The sequence below is a fragment of the Pelodiscus sinensis genome, chromosome 7 (genome assembly GCF_049634645.1).
Source record: "Pelodiscus sinensis isolate JC-2024 chromosome 7, ASM4963464v1, whole genome shotgun sequence".
In the NCBI taxonomy this organism is placed as follows: Eukaryota; Metazoa; Chordata; order Testudines; family Trionychidae; genus Pelodiscus; species Pelodiscus sinensis.
Genome location: NC_134717.1, coordinates 59,034,447 through 59,059,687, shown reverse-complemented (window position 1 = coordinate 59,059,687; position 25,241 = coordinate 59,034,447). Strand labels below are relative to the sequence as shown.

The 25,241-nt window shown below is 43.7% G+C and overlaps 1 protein-coding gene across 10 annotated transcripts in view; it reads left to right on the top strand.

Annotated features, from left to right (window-relative positions):
* Window positions 1-25,241, top strand: part of ERBB4 (erb-b2 receptor tyrosine kinase 4) — a 935,749-nt gene that overhangs the window by 492,183 nt on the left and 418,325 nt on the right. For all 10 annotated transcript variants that reach the window (XM_075933940.1, XM_075933937.1, XM_075933934.1 and 7 more), the window contains exon 3: window positions 14,169-14,355. In XM_075933940.1, the coding sequence (XP_075790055.1) occupies window positions 14,169-14,355 (187 nt within the window). The remainder of the gene's footprint in view (window positions 1-14,168; window positions 14,356-25,241) is intronic.

The window sequence follows — 25,241 nt, the reverse complement described above, 5'->3', positions numbered from 1 at the left end:
TGGTGTGTCTGTCACATTATATTCCAGAATGCATTGCTGAGAAGTTAAACAAGATAAGTAGACAGGCAAAATTACAACTGAATTCAATAGGGCAAAGATGTCACCCAGAGTTTTATTCAAAATTACCCCAGTCCTGATCAGCATCTCTCAGCACTTCCATCATAAAATCTAACTGATGATGATCTAGAGCCAGAAAATGATGAAAAATTGCAGGCTGCAGTTTATGGATTTTCCTGTGTTAAACAACAGAGCGCTTTCCAAATTGAAAATTGTCACTAGGCGGAGGAGGTATATTTACACTAAAGATCATTGGAAATGAATTTGATTTTTTTTTAAAGATGGTAACAATGACATATATACCTAGAGGAACTGCGTAAAATGAAAAATGAATTTCAGGGAAAAATAAATACAGAAATCCGGAACCTTAATCATAGCTAAGGAGCAAATACCAGAGTGGCAAAGGGACATGAAGTTTCTGCTTCTTACTCATGGAATCAAAATTGTTAGGGAACAGGATGCATTAGGGGATCGAGAATCTGATCTAGAGCTTTACACCTCTAGATCACTGGTTTCAATCTAAGGCAGATAATGGCTGCAGGTCGGCGCTACTCAATGGACTGTGTGAAAAGCCTTTCTTTGTGATCTTCCTGGCAACACATAAGTAGCCACTTGGTTTTTTTAATGTGCTCTATGTTTGCCATCTACCTAGTATAATAGTTATCCATTTAGAAGGAAGTCGGAGTCTCATACCTCATAGCTATTTGGCAGCGTGCAGTTTCAGCAGACATTAAATACTTGCTGAATCCAAATGCACTTCCTGGCTTGAAGGGCCTACCTGAATTGAGCAGTATGGAAATACTATATATATTATATATTTGAGGGAGTTTGTCTGTCTGTCTGTCTTGTCGGTTCAAGAATTCTTCCTAAATTGTAAGAGCTAGGACCACCACATTCGATAGGCAACTCCTTCTTATAATAATTTAAAGCACGTAAGGGTTTGGCTGTGCCAGGACAATGGGCTGTGCCTGGAATGAGACTGCTTCTCAAAAAACCATACCTAAAAGAGGCAGAATCGCCAGGCAGGTGAAAGGATGGGCTGACCAGTACTACCCCAGCTCCAAGCCTCCAACCTCCCAGGTGGCCTTTAGGGGGGATGGTGTGTGTGTGGGAGGGGATGGGGGGGGGGGGCTGAAGCTACTTCCCCACCTCAGATTCGTAGAGGGACATTGCTGGTTCTTACCTTTCATCATTGTTTGCTGCATTCCTCACTCTGGGTGGGGGGCTCAGAGGGCAGATGAGCTGTGTGCTTTGCTCTTGCTCCCTGACAAGGACAGGAAGGGGAAGAGTGAGCATCCTTGGTCTGAATCTTAGGGTCTGGATGGGGGAAGGTCCCTGCCAAGCCCCTCCTTACTTTCCAACCCTGACTCCTACAATCCCCATGTCACCAGCTCCTTCCCTGAGCCCCTCATTAAGGACCTGAGCAACACCAGGTAAATGTGTGAGTAGGTACATTGCAATTGTTGGATTTGCATATCTGCAGATACCAATATAGTCTTACCACTCACCATATTTACCAGCTGCGGAGACAGTTTATTATTGCTGTTGTTGTGCCAGAATTCCATTGTATTAGGCACTGTGAAAACAAACAAATAGAGAGTGCATTGCTAGCCAAGAACTTCTATAATATAAAGAAGAGGAGGAGATGGAAGGGGCAATTAGAACTGTGGAGTGGTACAGATCCTCATGCTTCAGGGTCTATTCCAACTACAGGGGGGTCAGGAAGAAATGTTTCCTGAGAGCAGGTTATCCCATAACTGCCTATGCTGGGGTTTCTTGTAAAAGCTGGTACTGGACTTGATCGACCATTGGTCTAATCCACTATGGTAGCTCCTGTGCTCTTAGATGAGAGAGAGATTATATGTCCTTATACTCACAAAGATAAACAGGATATTTATGTCTAGTGCTCTAATGAAAATACAGTGAACACAGTGGCTATCCAGGGAAAAAAGTAGTTCAGTGTTGTTGGTCACTACTTTAACAGAGTATGATTAACAAATCACATCCAAAGCAGAGAGGTGGGAAACTTGACTCATGATGTGGAAACACAAGTTGTCTTTTTCAATTTGGTTTGAAACAGGAAAAAATGAATCCAAGGTGAGGAAAGCCGATTTTCTACTGTAGACAGACAATAGGCTATGCATGTGGAAAATGAGTAAAAGGTTTGCTTTCATGTCCCTCCACATTATCTCCACGGTTTTTGTTTTATTCTTCTATTTGCTTATTTACTATCTGCTGCAAAAGCTATAAAACCAAACCAAGATCTCAACTCAGAATAAATACCAGACATGTGGTTTGGTCCTTGAAATATCTACTTATCCATGTAACATGAGCTAGATATTTTGCATTTGAGACAGCTGGATGGTGAATCTTTTACCTCAGCCTTGCAAGCATAGAGTGCTTGTCAACAAGATGTAAAGTTGCCTGCTGATTGAGCAAGTGAACCTAGCTCTTTGTGTAGAGGGTGAATATCCACTGATAGGAGCTTACATTATCACTAGTCAGGTGGCTTTTACTGCCCTGCTCGTTTTGTCTGGTTCAGGAAAAAGAATCTGAATCTGGTGCTCCCTGCGGTGAACCAATGCCCAGAGGTGGGACAGAGAGAGGTGGGAAGATCCTTGCTTTGCACACCCAGCCAGAAGAGCGGTGGCCATTCTTATGTATAAATGCGGTTGTAGTAGCATGGACCCAAACGTCATCCTCCATTTTAGAATGAGGCGCTTTGGATGGCAGGGCTGCAGTAAACCACAAGCTCTGATGCATCAGGGAAGGGCAGACTAATAAGCAGTGGCAAATTTTTAAAGTGCTTGTACACAAATGCTAGGAGTCTGACTAATAAGATGGGTGAACTAGAGTACCTCATATTAAAGGAGGAGATTGACATAATAGGCATCACTGAAACCTGGTGGAATGAGGAAAATCTGTGGGACACAATCATACCGGGATATAAAACATATAGAAAGGATAGAGCAGGCCGGGTGGGTGGTGGAGTGGCACTGTATGTGAAAGATAATGTAGAATCAAACGAAATAAAAATATTAAGTGAATCAACATGTTCAATAGAATCGCTATGGATAGTAATTCCATGCTCCAATAATAAGAAATTAGCAGTAGGGATATATTACTGATCACCTGACCAGGACAGCGATACTGACATTGAAATGCTAAGAGAGATTAGAGAGGCTACCAAAATAAAGAACTCTATAATAATGGGGGATTTTAATTACCCCCATATTGACTGGATACATGTCACCTCAGGAAGATTAGCAGAGATAAAATTTCTCAATGGCTTAAATGACTGCTTCTTGGAGCATCTGGTGCAGGAACCCACAAGGGGAGAGGCAATTCTCGATTTAGTCCTGAGTGGAGTGCAGGATCAGGTCCAGGATATAACCGTTACAGGACCGCTTGGGAATAGTGACCATAATATAATAACATTCAACATTCCTGTGGTGGGAAGAACACCTCAGCAGTCCAGCACTCTGGCATTTAATTTCAAAAAGGGGAATTACACAAAAATGAGGAGGTTAGTTAAACAGAAATACAAAGGCACAGAGACTAGAGCCAAATCCCTGAAAGCTGCATGGAAACTTTTTAAAGACACCATAATAGAGGCCCAACTTAAATGTATACCCCAAATTAAAAAACATAGCAAGAGACCTAAAAAAGAGTCACCGTGGCTTAACCACCATGTAAAAGAAGCAGTGAGGGACAAAAAGGTATCTTTTAAGAAGTGGAAGTCCAATCCTAGTGAGATAAATAGAAGAGAACATAAACACTGTCAAATCAAGTGTAAAAATGTAATAAGAAAAGCAAAAAAAGATTTTGAGGAACAGCTAGCCAAAAACTCAAAAAGAAATAACAAAATGTTTTTTAAGTACATTAGAAGCAGGAAGCCTGCTAAAAAACCTGTGGGTCCCCTAGATGATCGAGCTATAAAAAGAGCAATCAAGGACGATAAAGCCATTGCAGAGAAACTAAATGATTTCTTTGCTTCAGTCTTCACGGCTGAGGACGTTGGGGAGATTCCTGAATCTGCACCGTCCTTTGTGGGTGATGAATCTGAGGAACTGTCCTGGATTGAAGTGTCATTAGAGGAGGTTTTGGAACAAATAGAAAAACTTAATGTTAACAAATCTCCGGGACCGGATGGCATTCATCCAAGAGTTCTAAAATAACTCAAATGGGAAATTGCTGAGCTATTATCTGTGGTTTGTAACCTATCCTTTAAATCGGCTTCTGTACCTAATGACTGGAAGGTAGCCAACATGACACCAATATTTAAAAAAGGCTCTAGAGGTGATCCTGGCAATTACATACCGGTAAGTCTAACTTCAGTACCGGACAAGTTAGTAGAAACAATTAGTAAAGAATAAAATTGTGAAGCATGTAGAAGAACATAATTTGTTGGACAAAAGACAATATGGCTTCTGTAAAGGAAAATCCTGTTTTACTAATCTGTTAGAGTTCTTTGAAGGGGTTAACAAACATGCGGACAAGGGGGATCCAGTAGATATAGTATACTTGCATTTTCAGAAAGCCTTTGACAAGGTCCCTCACCAAAGGCTCTTGTGTAAATTACATGGCCATAGGATAAGAGGGACGGTCCTTTCTTGGATTGAGAACTGGTTAAAAGACAGGAAACAAAGGGTAGGAATAAATGGTAAATTTTCAGATTGGAGAGGGGTAACTAGTGGTGTACCCCAAGAGTCAGTCCTGCGACTGATCCTTTTCAATTTATTCATAAATGATCTGGAGAAAGTGGTAAGCAGTGAGGCAGTAAAGTTTGCAGATGATACAAAACTGTTTAGGATAGTCAAGACAGAAGCAGACTGTGAGGGACTCCAAAAAGATCTCACCAAACTGAGTGGCTGGGCAACAAAATGGCAATTGAAATTTAATGTGAATAAGTGTAAAGTAATGCACATCGGGAGAAATAACCCCAACTATACGTACAGTATGATGGGGGCTAATTTGGCTACGACAAATCAGGGAAGAGATCTTGGAGTTATCGTGGACAGTTCTCTGAAAACTTCCACGCAGTGTGCAGTGGCGGTCAAAAAGGCAAATAGGATGCTAGGAACTATTAGGAAAGGGATAGAAAATAAGACCCAGAATATCTTACTGCCCCTGTATAAAACTATGGTACGCCCACATCTTGAATACTGTGTACAGATGGGTCTCCTCACCTCAAAAAAGATATTTTGGCCTTGGAAAGGGTTCAGAAAAGGGCAACTAAAATGATTAGGGGTTTGGAACGGGTCCCATATGAGGAGAGGTTAAAGAGACTGGGACTTTTCAGTTTAGAAAAGAGGAGACTGAGGGGAGATATGATAGAGGTCTATAAAATCATGAGTGGTGTGGACAGGGCCGATAAAGAAAAGTTATTTATTAGTTCCCTAAATAGAAGAACTAGAGGACACCAAATGAAATTAATGGGTAGCAGGTTTAAAACTAATAAAAGAAAGTTCTTCTTCACACAGCGTGTAGTCAGCCTGTGGAACTCCTTGCCAGAGGTGGCTGAGAAGGCTAGGACTATAATAGAGTTTAAAGAGAAGCTAGATAATTTCATGGAGGTTAGGTCCATAAAAGGCTATTAGCCAGAGGATAAAATGGTGTCCTTGGCCTCTGTCTGTCAGAGGCTGGAGAGAGATGGCAGGAGACAAATTGCTTGATCATTGTCTTCGGTCCACCCTCTCTGGGGCAACTGGTGCTGGTCACTGTCAGCAGATATGCTACTGGGCTAGATGGACCTTTGGTCTGACCCAGTACGGCCATTCTTATGTTCTTATTGCTCTTGTATCAAGTAATGTTTAAGTAAAACGAACGGGGCTGGTACAAACAAGCGCTCTGTGGCTTACTACAGAGAACATCATACCTTCCAGGCTGGTCAGTGTACTTAGCCGGTAGGGCATCTGGGACTAAGGTGGGTCAAGACAGTAGTGGTAATAATTCATTTTCGCCATTTCAACCTGCTTGTTTCCCATATGTATTCTTATCCTCTAGGCCAATGAAAATCACTGGCTTTTATTTTGCTTTTGTTTCATAGCCTGTTTCACTCTCACATGCTCAGTGCCGCCGTGGCTGGGTGGGATAGCAATTCAGAGGGTGCTTGCTGCTTGAAAAACAGTCACCCATGGAATTTAAAACTCAAATCATGGAAATCAAATGTTGATTCCTTTTAGAAAAAATTGTTTCTAAGAAATCTAATTTTGAGACATTTGAGTTTGTCATTCCCTTGTCAGCTAAAACCTGATTTATTGTCACTGAAAAACTTGTGATGCCACATTTTTTTGAAAAAATTTTGTGTGGGGAGAAGTAGAAGGCAATGGAAAATAGGGGTGTGAATTAATGTAATTGATATGAGCCCTAAAGAAGCTGCTTTACTTGCAGCATAAGAGAATATAAGACGGCATCCACTGAGTCAGAGGAAAATGAATACACTTTTTTTTTCTGAACACTTCCAGGGAATAATTGAAGATGGGCAGGGTGCGTTAAGGGAGTTGCAGATCTGAAGGACATACATTTGCTATGCATTTATCTTTACACAGTGCTGTCTTGTTGCGTATATGTGCCTTATATCCTAGGGCTACATCTAGACTGGCATGATTTTCCACAAATGCTTTTAATGGAAAAGTGTTTCCGTTAAAAGCATTTGCGGAAAAGAGCATCTAGATTGGCACAGATTCTTTTCCGCAAAAGCACTTTTTGCAGAAAAGCATCCATGCCCATCTAGATGTGGTTTTGTGCAAGAAAGCCCCGATTGCCATTTTCGCCATCGGGGCTTTTTTGCGCAAAACAATAGCGTGTTGTCTACACTTGCCCTCTTGCGCAAAAGCATTTGTGCAAGAGTGCTTTTGCCCGAACGGGAGCAGCATAGTATTTCCGCAAGAACACTGACAATCTTACATGAGATCGGCTATGCTTCTGCGGAAATTCAAGCAGCCAGTGTAGATAGCTGACAAGTTTTTCCGCAAAAGCAGCTGCTTTTGCGGAAAAACTTGCCAGTCTAGACACAACCTAGGAGTGTTCCCTTCTGCTGACTTCTAAATGCAAGAGTAACACCGATCATTAGAGTCTCATGGCTCAGAGACGCTCTGACAAACTAAATATTAATGGGGGTGAATATTTGTTTCCTGAAAATACATCAGGCTCATATGCTTTGCCTTGACAAATGTTTAAATCCTGCCAAGTTCTAACAAGTCGGCTGCTTTTTCTCTGCTAGAAACGCACACTCTTTCTCCTTAAAAATCAATAAACAGCAAAAACCTAACAAGCCAAGTCAGAAGAGCAGCCACCTCTGACTCTTGTCTCCTCAGAGTTTTCCCATCTGCTTTCCAACACCCCAGCATCTGTTGTCATGGTTGTGTGAACATCTTGCCTCCTTCCTCCACAAGGCAGAGTTTTCAGATCTTTTCATTAGAATCTATACTTTAAAAAAAAAAGTCAGCTGGATATAGGGAGGAAACGTCTCATGAATGCATGTTACTGGGCTGCCAGGTTGTGTTTACTTCAGAATGAAAACCGCTGTGGGTAACACCAGTCTGTTTCCTCTCCCATCAGATACTGTCAAAAACAATTATGACTCGTGGTTGGGAAGTAACCACGGGCCCAGAGCTGCCCAGGGATTTTCCAGTCTTCAAAATTGTTTGTTGGGAAAACAGTTTCCAAAATATTCAGGGAAAAAGGTTTTTGATTCAGGAAAATAATTAGTGTGGGGTCACTTAGATAGGAATATGTATCTGCCTCAACTACTTCAATGCTTCTTAGGCCAGGCCTACACTAGACCTGGAAGATTGACTTAAGGTACGTAACTCCCGGCTAAGTAAAATATGTAGCGGGAGTCAGCTTTCCTTAAGCCGAGTTTAGCACCATCCCCGCTACAGTTGGCTGATGGCAGGAAAGGCTCCCATCAGCTTCCCTTACTCCTCGTGACTGTTAGGAGTACTGGTGCTGACCAGAGCTCCCCTCAGCATTTGACTTACGGGCTTAGACTAGTACTAGACCCTCTCAATCAAACACCAGAACATCGATATCCAGCGTGCCGTGAGCAGTTATAACCTACGTGTGTCATATTCCCTTTCACCCCAGTGAGGTTATCTCTGTGGTTGAAGTGACATGGTGCATCATGGGATTTGCATGACCACAATGCACCATGAGAGATGTAGTCCAGCCAGGGAAACTTCCTATGCAGGAGAACAGAGGTAGGAGACAGTGTGGACCAGATTACGGTTGAAGTGAAAGCAGGGAGTTTAGAATGCAAAGATATGAATAGAGTCATAATTCAAAATTATCTGGACAAACTGGAGAAATGGTCTGAGGTAAACAGGATGAAGTTTATTAAGGACAGAGTACTCCACTTAGGAAGGAACAATCCATTTCACACATACAGAAGGAGAAGCGATTGTCTAGGAAGAAGTCCTGCAGAAAGGGATGTAGGGGCCATAGTGGATGACAAGTTAAACATGAATCAGCAGTGTGACACTTGCAAAAAAAAGCAAACATGATTCTGGGATTCTTTAACAGGAGTGCTGTGAGCAAGACATGAGAAGTCATTCTTCCGCTCTACTCTGCATTGATTAGGCCTCAATTGGAGTACTGTGTCCAGTTTTGGACACCACATTTCAGGAAAGACGTGGAGAAATTGGAGAAGGTCGAGAAAAGAGCAACAAAAATGATTAAAGGTCTAGAAAGCATGAGCTATAAGGCAAGGCAGAAGAAATTGGGCTTGTTTAGTTTTGGAAAAGAGAAGACCAAGAAGGGACATGATAGCGGTTTTCAGGTATCGAAAAGGGAACCAAAGGGAGGAGGAGAGAAAATTGTTGTTCTTGGCCTCTGATGTTAGGACAAGAAGCAATGGGCTTAAACTGCAGCAAGGGAGATTTAAGTTGGACATCAGGAAAAACTTCCTAACTGTCAAGGTGATTAAACACATGCAGGTTAGGACATCATGTGCAATGACTACTAACAGGCTTGTCTTTCACAGGGCTGAAAGTCCTTGCACTGTTGTTCATATTTACAGTTAATATTACTGCCACACCCGTGAAAGAATGCATCACCCAAATAAGTGAGCTGTGCAGCCCTGTGCTCTCAATGGGCACCCATTTGAGACATGGATATTTCAGCCCTGCTGTCTCGCAGCTGACGTGCAACCAGCTCTCAGTGAACATGTCTACATTGCAGTAATCCATCCGCAGTTGGCCCAGGGTGCCGCACTGTCAAATTGCAAGGTAAAATTTGGGGCATTGTCTTTAGCATCCCAGGCATGGGCGTTTTGCTGCAGGCTGTGGGAGTGGCATTGCATGGGACCTGCTACCCTTAATGATGTCCAGAAGGACGCATTATGAATGTGCCGAGTTAAATTTCTTCTTTTCACACATACACCAGCCCTGGAACAGAGAGAGTTACAAACAGCATGCAGGGCAATCCCTTCTTACAGGAATCCCAGCCTGCTTCAGGTGCTCTGTGCCTCAGAAATGGACTCCAGTTACAGCCTGAGGCAGAAAGGGAATGCTCCTGCAGATAACATTGCAACTGCGACACAATCTCATGCATATCACAACTAATGGCAGCTCATCTTCCCAAGACTGAACATTGGTTCAGACACTCCTCCGTATTTTTCCCTAGGGTGTAAGAATGCCATCTCTTGACTTTTGCCATAACATCTTATTGTGTGTCCATATTAAACCAATACCCAGGACACTCACAATGGAGATGCAAACTCTTAGGCTACGTCTACATTGGCATGATTTTCCGGAAATGCTTTTAATGGAAAAGTTTTCCGTTAAAAGCAATTTCGGAAAAGCACGTCTAGATTGGCAGGACGCTTTTCTGGAAAAGCACTTTTTGCGGAAAAGCGTCCGTGGCCAATCTAGATGCACTTTTCCGCAAAAAAGCCCCGATCGCCATTTTCGCGATCGGGGCTTTTTTGCGGAAAAGAAATCTCTGCTGTCTACACTGGCCCTTTTGCACAAAAGTCTTTCAGAAAAAGTCTTTTGCCTGAACGGGAGCAGCATAGTATTTCCGCAAAAGCACTGACAATCTTACATGAGATCGTCAGTGCTTTTGCGGAAATTCAAGCTGCCAGTGTAGACAGCTGGCAAGTTTTTCCGCAAAAGCAGATGATTTTCCGGAAAAACTCGCCAGTCTAGACACAGCCTTAGTATAACTGATTTGTTCAGACCTTTTTTGGAGTTTGTGTAGAAACTTATAGCTTGAGGACCAGCCACACTCTCTGGCAGTGAGGGAAGGAGGTAAACTGGCATATCCTGTGTCCAATGGTAGGGCTGGAAAAGAAGGCACTTCCCACTGCACATTCCCAACACAATTCAGTTTGTGGGATTCCCTTCCCCCCACCCCCAAGCTAATAGGAGCTGCTTGGAATTATCTCTGTAACTACCAAATAAATTCAGATGCAATGTTTTCTGGGCAAAAATGTTTTCTGAACAGCACGAATGTTGATTTTTTTTTTAAATCAAAATGTTCATCAGAATTTTGAGCTTCACCCCTCCCAAAAAAGGGGGGGGATGTCATTTGGAATTTCAAAAAAATTATTGTCAGTGTTCTTTCCTTCCTCTGTTATTCTACCAGCCTTGGAACGCCTCAGAATATTTTGAAGTTCTGATAAAACTGAAGTGCCTTTCGAAATCATAACAATAATTGGTCAGTTCATTCCTGTTGTTTGTGTGTGGCTTTACATGTGGCGAAAGGGAAGACTCATTTTTAAAGATAGTAAAATCTGATTAAAAACTATAAAAATTGGCTGGTGTAGTTTGCCATTTTTTGAAACTGCTTTTAATTTTTTTAAGATATAAAAATTTGTCCTTCTGTGCAACAGAAAATCATCATCACACTCTCCGGCCACAAAAGCTGTAACTGAAGTCATAAGTATATTTTTAGTATTGTTTTAAGTTTAAATAAAACAATCAACTATGGGAGGGGGAGAGAAGGGGTTTTTTTTAGGAACATTTTGTTGAAAACAAAAAAACTTCTGAAATGTTTAAACCAAACTCTCCTGAAATCAACGGTATTGCTTGAAATTGTTGATAGTCTTCGAACGATAATGAAGCCAGTGTCCCAGCATATAATAAACTCTGCAAAGGGCTGTTGTTCTATACTTAGATTGCAATGCTTAGATTTTTATTGGCAGATATCTGTTCCACCTTACCAACATAAACTAATGCCACAAAATTTTACAAATAGGCAGGGAAAGAAAAATGCTATGTGGGAACCTAGAGTCAAAATCTAGGGATTTAGACTTTTGAATTAGGCTTTTTACAAATTGACTAGTGAATTAATAATAAACAGGAATAATTCCTCCCTTTAATGATATTTACTTTGCTTATTTTAACATGGGATGTTGACCGTTTTAATGGTTTATAAAGCTTTATCTTTTTTAAATTCAGTGTTGACTGTAATTAAATAAGTGTCTGGCTTCCTCATAATTTCAAGCAACTGAAAAATTAAATCAGTGAAAACAGAAATATGCTTAAAAAAAAAAACCCCTGATAACAGCCATTGGAAAAAAAAATCTGCCAAACCTAAAATACCTCCCGACCTAGCTAAATTCATTGGGCTGACATCAAATTCCTGTGTGACAGAGTGATCTGTTTGGATGCTGAACTGATTTTGAAATTGCTCCAGAGCCTTTTTAGTAACTTCACTTGAAATATAACTTAAGCAGGATGACTTTAATGGGACAATATAAGGGCAGCATATGTGAAACATATAACCCATCTTCAGATAATAGTCCAGTAGCCCACACTACATCTCGTGTTTATTGCACACATTTGTTATGTTTATAAAAAGTTTGTGCTCTACAGGGTATTAAAAAAATAGGGAACTGCTTCTTGATACATTGGGAGTTGAAATGTCCGAGTCGTGCAGATCTACAGTGCTTTTCTTTATAATGGTAAATGTAACATGGAACTGTATACATACCATTGTTAAGAAACATATTCTATCATGGTCGTGACTGCAGGCCCAGTTCAAGAACTGGCCGCGTGTACTGAATAGCATATGTGCATATGGTTTTAGGCAGGGGCTGTCTAATACTGTGTGCAATTTAAGACTCTGGCCTTCAAAGAAATGTGCATATGTACGTGAGTAGCCCCTTGATTTCAAGTGCTTATAGTTATGTAGAAGTCGTTGCACGATTGGTGTCTAAATAGACATGACAGATACACAGTAATTGACAGACAACATAGAAGGGATTCTATGCAAGCAAGCACACCCCTCCATCCAGATGAAGCCTCTGCTGAAGTCAGCACGGCTCCGTGGAGGGGTAGAGTTGTTCCCATTCAAAGCTGCTTGCCCGGCGGGGATCAGTTAGAATGGGTTGAAATAGCCGGAATAAAAAGTTTGAGGGATATTCTTGGCCCAAAAAAATGGCCTGTTTAACTTGTCTATATTTTTTGTCTTTAGGGGAAGTTGTGCTTTTTTCAGACACAAGTTTTTCATCCAAAATGTTCTGAAATGTGATGAAAGTGGTTTTCCTTTGATACAAGTCATGTTTTCCATCCACCAAGGGTGTGTCTAGACTACTTGGTTTTTTCAAAAAAAAAAAATGGCCTTTTTTCGAAGAAGAAAAAAAAAACCTTCCCCTGCTTCTAGACTGCTATCACGTTCTTTCAAAAGTAAATCAAAAGACTGCAGCAGGTTTTTTAACCATGGAAAACTTTTTTTATGAGAAATAATGCCTTTTTTTGACAGTGCTCTTTTGAAAAAAGGTGCTATTGAATGCACATTATGCTTTTTCGAAAAAGAGCATCCAGACTGCCTGGGTGTACTCTTATGAAAAAGCAGCTTGCTTTTTTGAAAGTACTGGTTATAGTCTAGATGCTCTTTTTTGAAAGAGGCTTTTTCAAAAGTATCTTTCGAAAAAACCTCTTTCGAAAGAGGCTTGCAGTGTAGATGTAGCCGTAGGCTACGTCTACACTGGCCCCTTTTCCGAAAGGGGCATGCTAATTTTCAACTTCAGAATAGGGAAATCCGCGGGAGATTTTAAATCCCGCGGGGGATATTTAATAAAGATGTCCGCCGCTTTTTTCCGGCTTTTCCCCAAGCCGGAAAAAAGCGGCGGACATCTTTATTTAAATCCCGCGGGGGATATTTAACTCCCCCGCAGATTTCCCTATTCTGAAGTTGAAAATTAGCATGCCCCTTTCGGAAAAGTGGCCAGTGTAGACGTAGCCCAAATGTTTGGTGCCCATTGGGATAACAGTTTTGACAGTGTTTCAGAGCGGATCCATGTGAAGCTATTTCAGCAAAAAACAACAAGGCACCATAAAGACTAGCACGTTTATGTGGGCATACGCTTTTGCAAGACCCCTCTGATAAAGTGGGGTTTTTTGCCCATGAAAGCTTATGCCCAAATAAACTTGGTAGTTTTTAAGGTGCTACAGAATGCCTTGTTATTTTTGACAATGTTTTGCTAAATAGTTGGGGGTGGAGTGAGGTGAAATGGACCAATTTCAAACACTTCAAGCAGGACAAAAAAAAAGTTGATTTTTATTTCAAAATAAAGTAAGTCTCACTTACAGTCAAAAGTGCAGAACTGTGCAGGTTTCTTTATTAACTCCTCCAAACCAGTTCTTTTGTCCATTTCCCTTTCTTATGTGCAGATGTCCCAGCTATCTCTTCTGCCAAAATTCACTCCCACTAACTTGCCAGTTCCAGAAATAGGTTCTTTTCCCGAAAATTGGAGCATCGCTGATCCACACGTGTGTTTGGGACAATAAAACAGTTCTCTCTTTTCTAATACTTACACAGTGCTTCCTGGATTTATATGATGATGTAACTTCAGAACCAGATTCTAATCTCAGGTATGAAATATATCACCAGATATTTCTACCAGAAATCACTGTTTAAAATATCAAACTTGCGCGCACAGACAATAACGTATGTTTCAGAAAGCACCTCGAGACTGGCCCTTGATTTCTGGTGGGCAAGCCAACATCAGTATATAAACTTCATATTAATTTTACGCAGTCTTATACATAATTCCTTTTCAGGGAGCAACAGAGACCTCAGTTGTATTGTGGAAATCATGAACATCTTATCATTTAAAAGTGAAGTATTTCTAATACGCATGTTGTTTCTGTCTCTTTCAGTCTATCCGGGAAGTCACGGGATATGTCCTGGTGGCTTTGAATCAGTTTGAGTATCTCCCATTAGAGAACCTACGCATCATTCGTGGGACAAAACTCTACGAGGACCGATATGCCTTGGAGATATTTCTTAACTACAGAAAGGATGGTAATTTTGGACTCAGGGAACTTGGCCTGAAGAATTTGACTGGTAAGGAAAACACCTATAAATAGCAGATAAGTCATAGTGGCGGTGGAGTGTGTGGACTATTTACACTGATACACTTGGATACTAGCATAAAGGAGCCATATGTGTACCGAGAGAGAGAGACAAGTTGAAAACTGTATGCAGTTGAACAATTTCTAGATGTCTAATCTGGTTCGCTGTTTGGTGCGTAGCAATAGTGTTTCTGGATTGATCCAATAAATTGTGATTTCACAATCCAGAGGATAGGGTTGGCTAGAAGGAATGAACATGGAAGGAAAGGTTCAGTGGCTGAACATGTAGGTATGAAACAGACTTGAAAAGCAAGGCCAGGTTTTCAGCCTGAATAAATTGGCTCTGAAGTCAACGGTGCTGCACCAGTTTACCCCAGTGGTGAGCCGGCCTGCTGAGTTTGGCTGACTTCTGCTAAAGAGTTGTATCTGCGTCTAGGGCACACACTTATACCTTACCTAAAGCATTACTTTTATTCCCTCTAATGCTCCTGCTTCTCTTTCATCTCTAGCTTGAGGAAGCAGAACTATTTTTAAAAAAGTAGATGAACTTTTGCAAAGTTCTGTTTCAAAGAGGTGCACGAGTGGCTTTCTGATTGTCAGTTTTCCATTATTTTCTGGTTGGATACAATTTCCTTGACACATAAGCTATCTTCAGCATAAGAACGGTGGCCCATTCCTTCTTTTAATTTGTAGATTTGGGGTCATGTCACAAGGTGGTGCAAATTGGCCTAGAGCTATTGTGACCATGTATGTCCCCACACGGTCTGGATTTTGGTGTTTATGAGATTGGTAACCCGTGTTTGTGGTAAACTGTACACTTGTGAGGCCGCTCAGGAGGAGTGCAGCTGGTGAGCAGAGTGCCCGCAGCTAGGTTTTGTGTTTCTGTTGGTGGTGCACATTTGCACATGCCTTAGTTCACATAAAAATTATTCTGCACAAGGATGGAAAGAACGTGCACGTGGATGGAGAAGATTAAAGGGAACATGGCTTGTAATCCTGGCTAGCATAGAACAGAAAGCAGGCAGATGCTCTGCAAACTTTTCCAGAATTCATTCAGACACTTAGCCATGACGTTGCTGGCTCAGAGGGTGAAACAGCCTTATTTATCGTTGGAACCTCATGAGGAGAGGTTGTTAACGGATCATTTTACATCACACTCGGGGGGTTTGTGACATGGAATCACTCGGCTTGTGGCTAAATGCAGATCACAAACTATAATCCTGGCTGGATTTAAAGTTTGACCTTCAGTACGCAAAAGGTGTATTTCAACTTTTTTGAACTGAGTTTAGGCCTCACCTATCCCCAGTCCGTTCCTTTTTTTCTGTTGTTGTACAGAGCAGTTGACATGGGAGCAAATAGTTCCCGCCTCCTTTTGTTTATGCCTTTTTGGATTGCCTGAAATTATCACCTGCTTTTAGAAAGACAAAAATCAGACTGCTGTGACATAGCAACCCACAAATGGCCCCATTCTCGTTCCATTACATGGTATTTCCTCATACTGAACTACAATGTCATTTTGGAAACATGGAGCAATTTTTTTTGAAAGATTAATGAGCATAAATCACCGAGGCCCAGGTTTTTGAAGCTATATAAACATTACTCAGCATTGATAGAATTCAGACTCGGGTGTCTAAATCCTTTTGAAACTGCTATTTAGGCTCCTAAATCAGCGAGGCATCACAATGGTGAGTCCAGCAATGCCTAGTTTTTAAAACCTGGTCATAAGGCATGTAGGAAAACTTTGACTTAATCAAGCTTAATGTCCTAAGATGCATCACTCACTTCTGAAATTGGAATTTATTCTCCTAAGTCACTTAGGCACATGGGAACATTTTTTTCTCATGATCTTCCCCTCCGCCCAATTATCCTTTTCTGCATTATCCTCAAAGCTATCTATTTCAGGCACATATGGACGCATTTAAGAAATAAAGCGTATTGTGGTTTACCCAAGAGTGCACTACATTGGGTGCACTGCAAAACATGCCACCAACACCCTTGTGACCTGCAACATGCTGTGATTTCTTGCTAACAGAACATGTTTTCTAGCTACCAAAGGAGACTCTGAAGCATGGATATTAAAAATAAATAAATAAAAAAAAAACCGTAAACATCATTGCCATCCTATAAATAGCTCCTTGAGAGAAAACAGAGTTTGTATGTAATGGCAGGCATCATTACGCTGTCAGGGAAGGCAGACAGAGTTTAACGACTCACCTTTTAAGGAACTGGCCTCCCTTTGTGGTGCCAACCTCTGCAGACGGTAACTTTGAAACAGAGACAGTATCGCTTTCTGGCTGGCTGTCTGACCCTGGATCAGATTGTACACAGTACTCACCTCTTTTCAGTCAGCAACGTGGTCCTGCCAGAACCAGGTGGTCTGCAGTTGTGGTATTAGTCATCTCATGAACCACATACTGGCTTTGACTGCATGCTCTTATTTCCCTGTTATACCCATTGCCTTGATAACGGAGTGTTCTTCTCAGTCCCGGAGTCTTCCATCTGTTTTTCTCCTATCCCCCACCTCATCATTTAACCCCTCTATTTTCTCCTCCAGTCCAAGAAATCTCCCTACTCTATGATATAAGATGTGCACCCAACTGCTTTGTGGCTTCTGTAAGGGTATGTCTATGCTTGCCCCCTACTTCAAGGTAGGGAGGCAAATGAAGCATACCAAAATTGCAAATCAAGTCCGGGATTTAAATATCCCGCGCTTGATTTGCATCTTCCCGGACAGTCGCCATTTTAGAAATTCACTAGCCCGGAGTAACTGCCCGTGTCTACACGTGGCAGTGAAACGGGAGTCCAATTTAAAGCCCTAACTTGAATTAGTTGGTATTCCTCCTGCAATGAGGTTTACCAGCTAATTCGAATTAGGGGCTTTAAATCGGACTCCTGTTTCACTGCCGCATGTAGACACGGGCAGTTACTCCAATGGCGACCGGACAGGAATATGCAAATCAAACGTGGGATATTTAAATCCCGGGCTTGATTTGCAACTTCGGTATGCTTCATTTGCCTCCCTACTTCGAAGTAGGGGGCACATGTAGACATACACTAACTTACTCTATGTCTATATTGTGAGAAAAGGTGTCTTCCACCCCCATATGATCTGTAGGCTTTATTTTGAGCTGCTAACCTGGGTGAACAGCCCAATTGCTACATCTTAAATGCTGTTTGAAACCAAGTTAGCTACTGCAGATGAGCTGATTAAAGAACACACCTTTTGCTTTTGCTTTGCACTGTAGACATACCCCTGGATGAAAAGCATTCATAACAGACAGTAGAGGGGCTGGTTTTTTTAGCAGACACTTAGCCAGGACTTTGCTGGCTCATAGGGTGAGACAGCTGCCGTTTTAAGTTCCCAGCTCAGGATTTCATTCCTGAACCAGCTGTCATGATCCCGTTCGCTGTTCATTTGACTCAGAGACATTCCTCATAAAGGTCACTTTTGTACATCTGGCACAGCATCAAACTGGCACAGTGAATAATTTAATTTTCCTTTCTTTCAAAAAAAGCCTCCGAACACCACCGTTAGCTCAGCCTCTGGCCCTTTATTTATTATGGACTATTGGTTGCTGCAGCCACTTTAGATAACGTAGGTTATCCTCTCCTGGAATTTGTTGCTCAAGATGCATAATTGTTTCTAGGAAGAAAAGTGGCTAGCTCCGTTAACTTTTAGGGTACGTCTACCCCGCAAGCTTGTTTTGGAAAAGCAATTCCAGAAGATATCTTCCGGAACAGCATATTTTGAAATACAGCATCCACACTACAGGGAAGCCTCCAAACTAGTCCAAGGTAGGCTCCCCTAATGTGGATACTCTATCTTGATTTAGTGCCCCAGGAGGCACTGGGGGAGGAATAGCTTAGAATGGCATTGGGGAGGAGCTATTTTGACATAGCAGAAGTGAAGCGCTCACACACCCCTTCTTCCAAAAGAGCTTTTTCGGGAGAGGTGTTATTCCTCATGGAATGAGGTTTGTCAACGTCAAAAAAAGCCCTCCGTTATTTCAATTTTCTTTTGAGTTGCTGTATGGATGCTAGTATTGTTTTTCCGGAATAACGGTCAGTGTAGATGCACCCTTAGACATGTAGCAATTTGCATGCAACTTGGTGGGATGAGCGTAAATTGCAGAAGGGAAGAATTTAGAGGAAGCACTGGGAAGTCAGGTTAGGAGCACGCGATTTGCATGCTAGCTGCAGTTGGGTCATCTCTGTCAAAAGTTCTCTATGGGTACGTCTACACTAGCCCCCTAGTTCGAACTAGGGAGGCTAATGTGGGCGACAGAAGTTGCAAATGAAGCTTGGGATTTAAATATCCCGTGCTTCATTAGCATGTTCCCAGACGGTTGCCATTTTGGAAATTGACTAGCTCGGAATAACTGCCCGAATCTACACATGGCAGTGAAATGGGAATTTGAAGTAAAGCCCTAACTTGAATTAGCTGTTATTCCTCCTGCAATGAGGTTTAACAGCTAATTCGAATTAAGGGCTTTACTTCGACCTCCTGTTTCACTGCCGCGTGTAGATGCGGGCAGTTATTCCAGGCTAGTCAATTTCCAAAATGAAGACCGCCCGGAAACATGCTAATGAAGCGCAGGATATTTAAATCCCATGCTTCATTTGCAATTTCGGTCGCCCTCATTAGCCTCCCTAGTTTGAACTAGGGGGCTAGTGTAGACATACCCTTAGTAAACGGACACGTTTCATAAGCATGCAGTCCTTTCACCTTATTACTCAGCATGAGAAAGAAGCCCAGCCTGAATGCTTAAAAACAGCTTACAGGTGCTGAAGACGGACTAACGCAGACTTCCAGCTAATCATAATATTGTCTAGACCAGAAGTTTTCAAACTTGGGTCACCGACCCTCCAGGGAAAGCCACTTCTCACAGCCACGATTGGTTGGAAATGGAAAACTGCAGCCAATGGGAGCTGCGAGGCCCTGTGGCTGGGGAGCGTTAGAGTAAACATTGTGTTGCAGGTTCATCGGGTCTTTTCCTGGCGGGTCTGCGGCCCAAGTGCTCAAACCCCTGGTCTAGATAACACATAGCCCGTTGCCGTTTGGAATATGGCTGGTGCTTTAGCTATCTCTTCCCATAACCGGCTTCATACTGTACATATTATCTCCAGGGCGCATTCATACATAACACTTGATTGCTAATCGCTTCAATACAATTTTAGACTATACACTGTTCTTCCTAGCTGTGCAAAACTAACCTGGGATTGTGGAGGTCGATGACTTTACACTGTTCAGGGTTGGCTTTAGTTGTGACCTTATGTCTACATATCCCAGCGGCTTCATATCCAGGTCAGAAACAATCCTCATAACCTCAGTCTTGTGCTTCATTTCAAATGAAACTGTCCCTGCCACTTCCACTGCATTGCAGGTTATCGCAGAGAGAACCGTGCACCATTTGTGCAATTATTCCAGCTCATTAAAACCTGGGTGTAACCCTCGGAGCTACATGTCAGCCTGGTGGCATGCTCCTTGTTGGATTTTTGCCCTGTCCAAACAGTAAAGCCATTTTTGTTGTGTTTGTACAGTGGAGGCCTGGGCGGTGAGTGCGTGCAGTTCCTAGGCGCAGCAGCCGCGTAGCCGATGATAACGCTTCCACCCCTCGTGACAGATGATGCACGGATCAGGCTTCACTTCCATTCTTTCCACCCGTTCCTGGATGCCCCCAGCAGACTTTGAGACCACGTGCTCGGCACTGTACAAGAAACTCATATAAACAGAGGCCCCTGCCATTAGTTTCTTCCTGCTTTTGTGTAGCCACAGACTGTAACACAACTGTATCCCTTTCCCACATGCAAGGAAAATATTTCAGATTTTCCTTATCAGTTATTGTGTTCTTTGAAGTCAACCCTGTGGAACTCCTTGCCTGAGGAGGAAGGCTAGGACTATAACAGGGTTTAAAAGAGAACTAGATAAATTAATGTAGGTTAAGTCCATAAATGGCTATTAGTCAGTAGGTGTAAGGAATGGTGTCCCCAGCCTGTTTGTCAGAGGGTGGAGATGGATGGCAGGAGAGAGATCGCTTGATCATTACTTGTTCAATTCACTCCCTCTGGGGCATCTGGCATTGGCCACTTTTGGCAGAAGGGTACTGGGCTGCATGGACCTTTGGTCTGGTCCAGGATGGCCGTTCTTATGCAGTGTCTCGTCATCATCTGTGTTTTCATGGTCAGATCTGTATGCAGAGCTCTTTCATGTCTAAACTCAACTATAAATATTTGTGTGCCCTATATGTTGCATTCAAATGATACACACGTGTTATAGTCTGCATTTCTACCACACAAAGGGGGTAATCCCAGCAACAGTTGCCATGGAAAGTGTCCATTAACCTCAGCGGCAGTTCTGTGTGTGAACTGACAATAGGATCAGTTCCAGGAAGGTTGAAGCTGATCTGGAAATCTAGGCTGTAAAAACATATTTCTCACGTCAGGACATAAAAATGTAATCACACACCTCTGAAATCTACAGGTAATTACTCCACATATGTATCCAAAGCAAACAGCTGTTATCCTAACAAACTAGCTGCTGCCATCTCAGCTGGGCTCCCCTTCCAACCTTCATAAGCCTGCCAATAATATAAAGATGCCCTGAAGATAAAATGCAAGATGAAAATATGGAACACATTATACAGTGTGGTACTGATAGAACAGACCAAGAATGACCTAGTCCAGGGGTTATCAAACTGGGGGTTGGGACCGATCGGGGGTCATGAAGTTATTGCACCGGGGCGGGGAGGGGGGAGTGTCGTGAGTCCCAAACCCTGCTTTGCATCCAGCATTTATAATGGTGTTAACAATGTTGCTAAAATTTATAATGGGGGGCGGGGGTTTCACACGCAGTACAACAGGACTCACAAGTACAACAATTGGAGAATTGCTGACCTAGGGCAAATCAATTCTGGCTTTACCATGTAGCTAGGTGGTCAACTCTAATTGATCCAATGAAAGGCATAATCCCTGTTCACACATAGGGTATCACATATGTAACAGACCCCTGGTGAACAAGTCCCACTATGCTGTTTATCTTCATGAGCGAGGCAAAGCGAGGAAGGAGAATTCACAAGCGCCATACCTACTGACTAGTCAGCCACGATGGATTGTCTGTCTACACGTGGGCAATTAGTCCTTCTTGGCATTTGGACTGAAATCGCTTATGGAAATATGTAATCGCTTATGGAAATTGTAAGCCGTGGTACCTCTGGTCGTTCTCATCTCTGAGCGCAACGAGTGTTGTGACTGTTCTGTCAGTACCACACTGTATAATGTGTTCCATATTTTCATGGAGATGGAGGCACTGTGAGCCACTGAGGTGATGGGAAACCCATCGCCTTTGTATCGGCGCACATAGCAAAATCCACATAGCAGGTGTAAGGCCAGAGGGAGGGTGGGAAGGGGCTCAGGCCTGGGGAAGTGGGGTGTGGGGTGTGAGGGCCCTGGCTGGGGATGAGGAGCTCAGGTCTGGGACAGAGGGTTGGGGTATGGATGTGAGGACTCCAGTTGGGGCACAGTCTATAGGGTAGGGCTTGGTGTGAAGGTGGGTGCTCCAGGACTGCTGTGAGGAGGGAGGACTCCCCCCAGGTCCTCCCCCCCAATTCTCTCTCCTGGCAGCAGCACCTGGGCTGGGAGGGGACGGCACCTCACCCAGCTGTGGCACCTCCAGAGCTGGGGATGCAGGACAGGCAGGTTCCAGCGGGGGCTCCATTGGAGCTGTGGGAGGGCTGCCCTGGCTCCCAGATCCTGGCGCCGTGGCTGGGTCCGAGCCACCCTGGCCGTGGGGCAGGAACGCTGGGGCTGGACTGTCCCAGCTGGGTGCGGGATCGGGGAGAGGCACCGCATTCAGGCAGGCCCTCCCACGGTTGGCAGCAGGCTGTGGCCAGGCTAGGTTGGGGCTAGCGGGGAGGTGGCCGTTCCCCAGCTGTAGCGGGCCCCAGGAGAGCTCCCTGAGCGCCTGTGTGGTGCTAAATGGGCAGCTGTGAAGCTTGCAGGAAACTCGTTCGTATGAAAGCCACCTGAGCACCCTCTGAATTGTGGGCTGCCGCGGGGGTCAAAATGGGCCACTCGCATAACTCAGAGCAGCCCCAGAGACTGCTCCAAACTCCAGCCGTCTCTGCGGGGCTGATATGAGCTTCCCCTCTCCTGAATCCCTCCATACAGAGCATGCCTGCCCCCCTCCCCAATCCCCAGCATGCCCTGCACTTAAAGGCCTGCGTGTGACAGGAGCATGGCCCATTGACAGCCGCCCTGCCCTGTTTTAGCAAGGAGGAAAGTCTCCTTTGGTTCCGTGTGTGCTATTAACAGTAGTTCATAGGCTGACCAGAGCAGGGAACACCCCCCTATTTTTCTCGATTTATCTCCCGTATGGGGACACATGGACCAGAGGGCAAGAAGACAGAGCCATAAGGTGTCTTATATCAGGGAGAGCTTGAGGGTGAAGAGCAACTGCTGAAGTTTACCTGCCGTTTTCTCTCACCCATTAAAAAAGGAGCAGAAATATTCCCATGCGCTATTCCCAGAAAGAGTCATATCTTATTTTATCAGACATGAGTTCCCTATTTGGCCCCATGAAAGAGGCAGTTATTTCCTGTCTTATGTAACGACTTGTCGCACTTACTTCCACGGGCCCAGGATTTTACCCATCGGCTCCAAGGCTATGTCTGCATTGCAGTTAAAATCCTGCCTCTGGCCGTGCTGCAGGGCTGTTTCTTTGCAGTGTCGATTTTTGGAGCATGAGGGTCCCAGACCTTGGACTGTGACTGGAACCACAATTTTTGAACCCCAACGAAACAGCCCGGCAACCTAAGCCAGCTGGACGAAGTCAGGCATGGTGTCTAACTGCAGTGTATACATCCCCTAAAAAGTATTTTATTATCCCTACTATTGTCAGGTGCTTATCTGGACTTTGGCATCCCGTGATCCTTTTGTGGATTTGGCTCCTGCTCCTTTAGTGGATTCAAGTCTCTTTCCTAGTCTCAACTCAGTCTTGGCCAGTGGAGGAACAAGCACTTGTTGGAAAAGATTATGGCAAGCAATAAAAACCAGATTGATTTATTGGCAAGTGTTTTCCCATCGAATATTCAGAGAATTCCACTGAGATGTGGGCTGTTCCAGATTGTCTTCACCTCCTGCCCTCAGTCTGTGTTTTATTTTCAAGGCAAAGTTTGCACGTACGCAGCTATGTGCGGATATCGGATTGTGAGTTGTCTGAAACTATTTTCCCAAAATAACGTGCAGGGATGTCGGGGACATCAGGGCCCCCAATACTATATGGGTCTTCAATATCATGCAGCAGGAGAGCATGCTAACCATACCATATGGTCTTTCCTGAAACAGAACAGGGGAGGAAGGCGGGGGGAGGGGGAGGGAGAGAAACTTGGCCAGATCCTCAGGTCGTGTAAATCGGCATTGCTCCCTTCACATGGGAACACTCTGCAGGCAGTGATTCAAACCACTCCCTGCTTGCTTTAGTGCAGCCGTTTTCTAACTTTCTTTTTTCTCCTGACCCAGTTGAAGAAAATTATTGATGCCGCGACCCAACATAATGTGACTAGTGTGTGCACTCCAGGGTGGGGCTGAGGAGGACAGCTTTGGAGGGGGTTCCAGCTTTGGGGGGACAGGGCTGGGTCAGGAGGGGCTTGCCTTGAGTGACTCCCAGTCTGCAGTGCAGTGGGACGGGGGAGGGGGGCTTAGGCAGCTTCCTGCATCTCCTGGCACCACAGACCATGCTGCACCCCAGAAGCAGCTGGCAGCAGGTTCCCAGCCAAAGGGAGTGCGGAGCTAGTGCTTGGGGCGGGGGCGGTGCATGGAGCCCTGTGTATTATCTAGGAGCCGGGCCTGCTTCCAGCCGCTTCTGGGGCGCAGTGCAGTCTGTGGTGCAAGACAGGCAGGGAGCTGCCTTAGCCCCCCACTGCTCACCTGACCCCCCCCTGCAGCAATGAGACTCGGCACCTGACATTCCAGGGCCTGGTAGTGAGTTCCGACCGGCCATTTGAAAACCACTGCCTTAGTGGATACATTAATTCACATTTCAACCGATCAGTGACCTAGTGCCTAACCCCACAGTTATGCCCCTTTAAGGACACGGCAAGTAGGCCAGTGACTGCAGATTAATTGCGCCTAATGACAAATGACTCAGGTACTCAGTTATGTTGTTGCTTTGTTACCTCCTGGGGTTGTGAGGATTGAGTGCAGGGCTGTTAGACTGGAGGCCTGGGTTTTATTCCCAGCTGTTTTGCTGACTCACTATGTAACTTTGAGCAGATCCCTTCACCGCTGTATTTTCACACCAGTAAAAAGGAGGGAACAGTGTTTACCCACTTTTACCAGGGTTTGTGAGAGCTCCCTCGTGAAGGTGGTATATGGGCTTCAAGTTAGTGGGAATCTTTTCACGACTGCACTGGGCTTACGATCAGGTGTTATTGTTGCAAAATGTTATTGCCATCATGGAACGAATCCAGGTACACTATCTGCCTCCAATACCATATAGTCGGTCATTACTTTTCCTGGTTCTTTCCTATAAAATCTGTTCATTGCATTTTCAATGATTCAATAAGACTCACTTCACAATTTGGATGTGGGAAACATCCTTTTAACTCATGGGAAACGTAAACAACAGCAATAAATCCGGGGAGGGGGAGAATCCAAGCCATTAAGCCCAGGGCTGGCGCACCAAAATGTGTGTGACGTGAAACACTTTGACAAGATTGGGATTTCTTTGGTCATATTTTTTATAGCATAATCCTCCAGCTTGCTCACATAGGTCAGGAATGCCTGGCATTTCACCAAGAACAAAAGTCTAAGTGGATCAACTGTGTGCGTTGAGAAAAGCACATGGGCCTGGTAGTGAAGAAGAAATGTGCATGTGGCCAT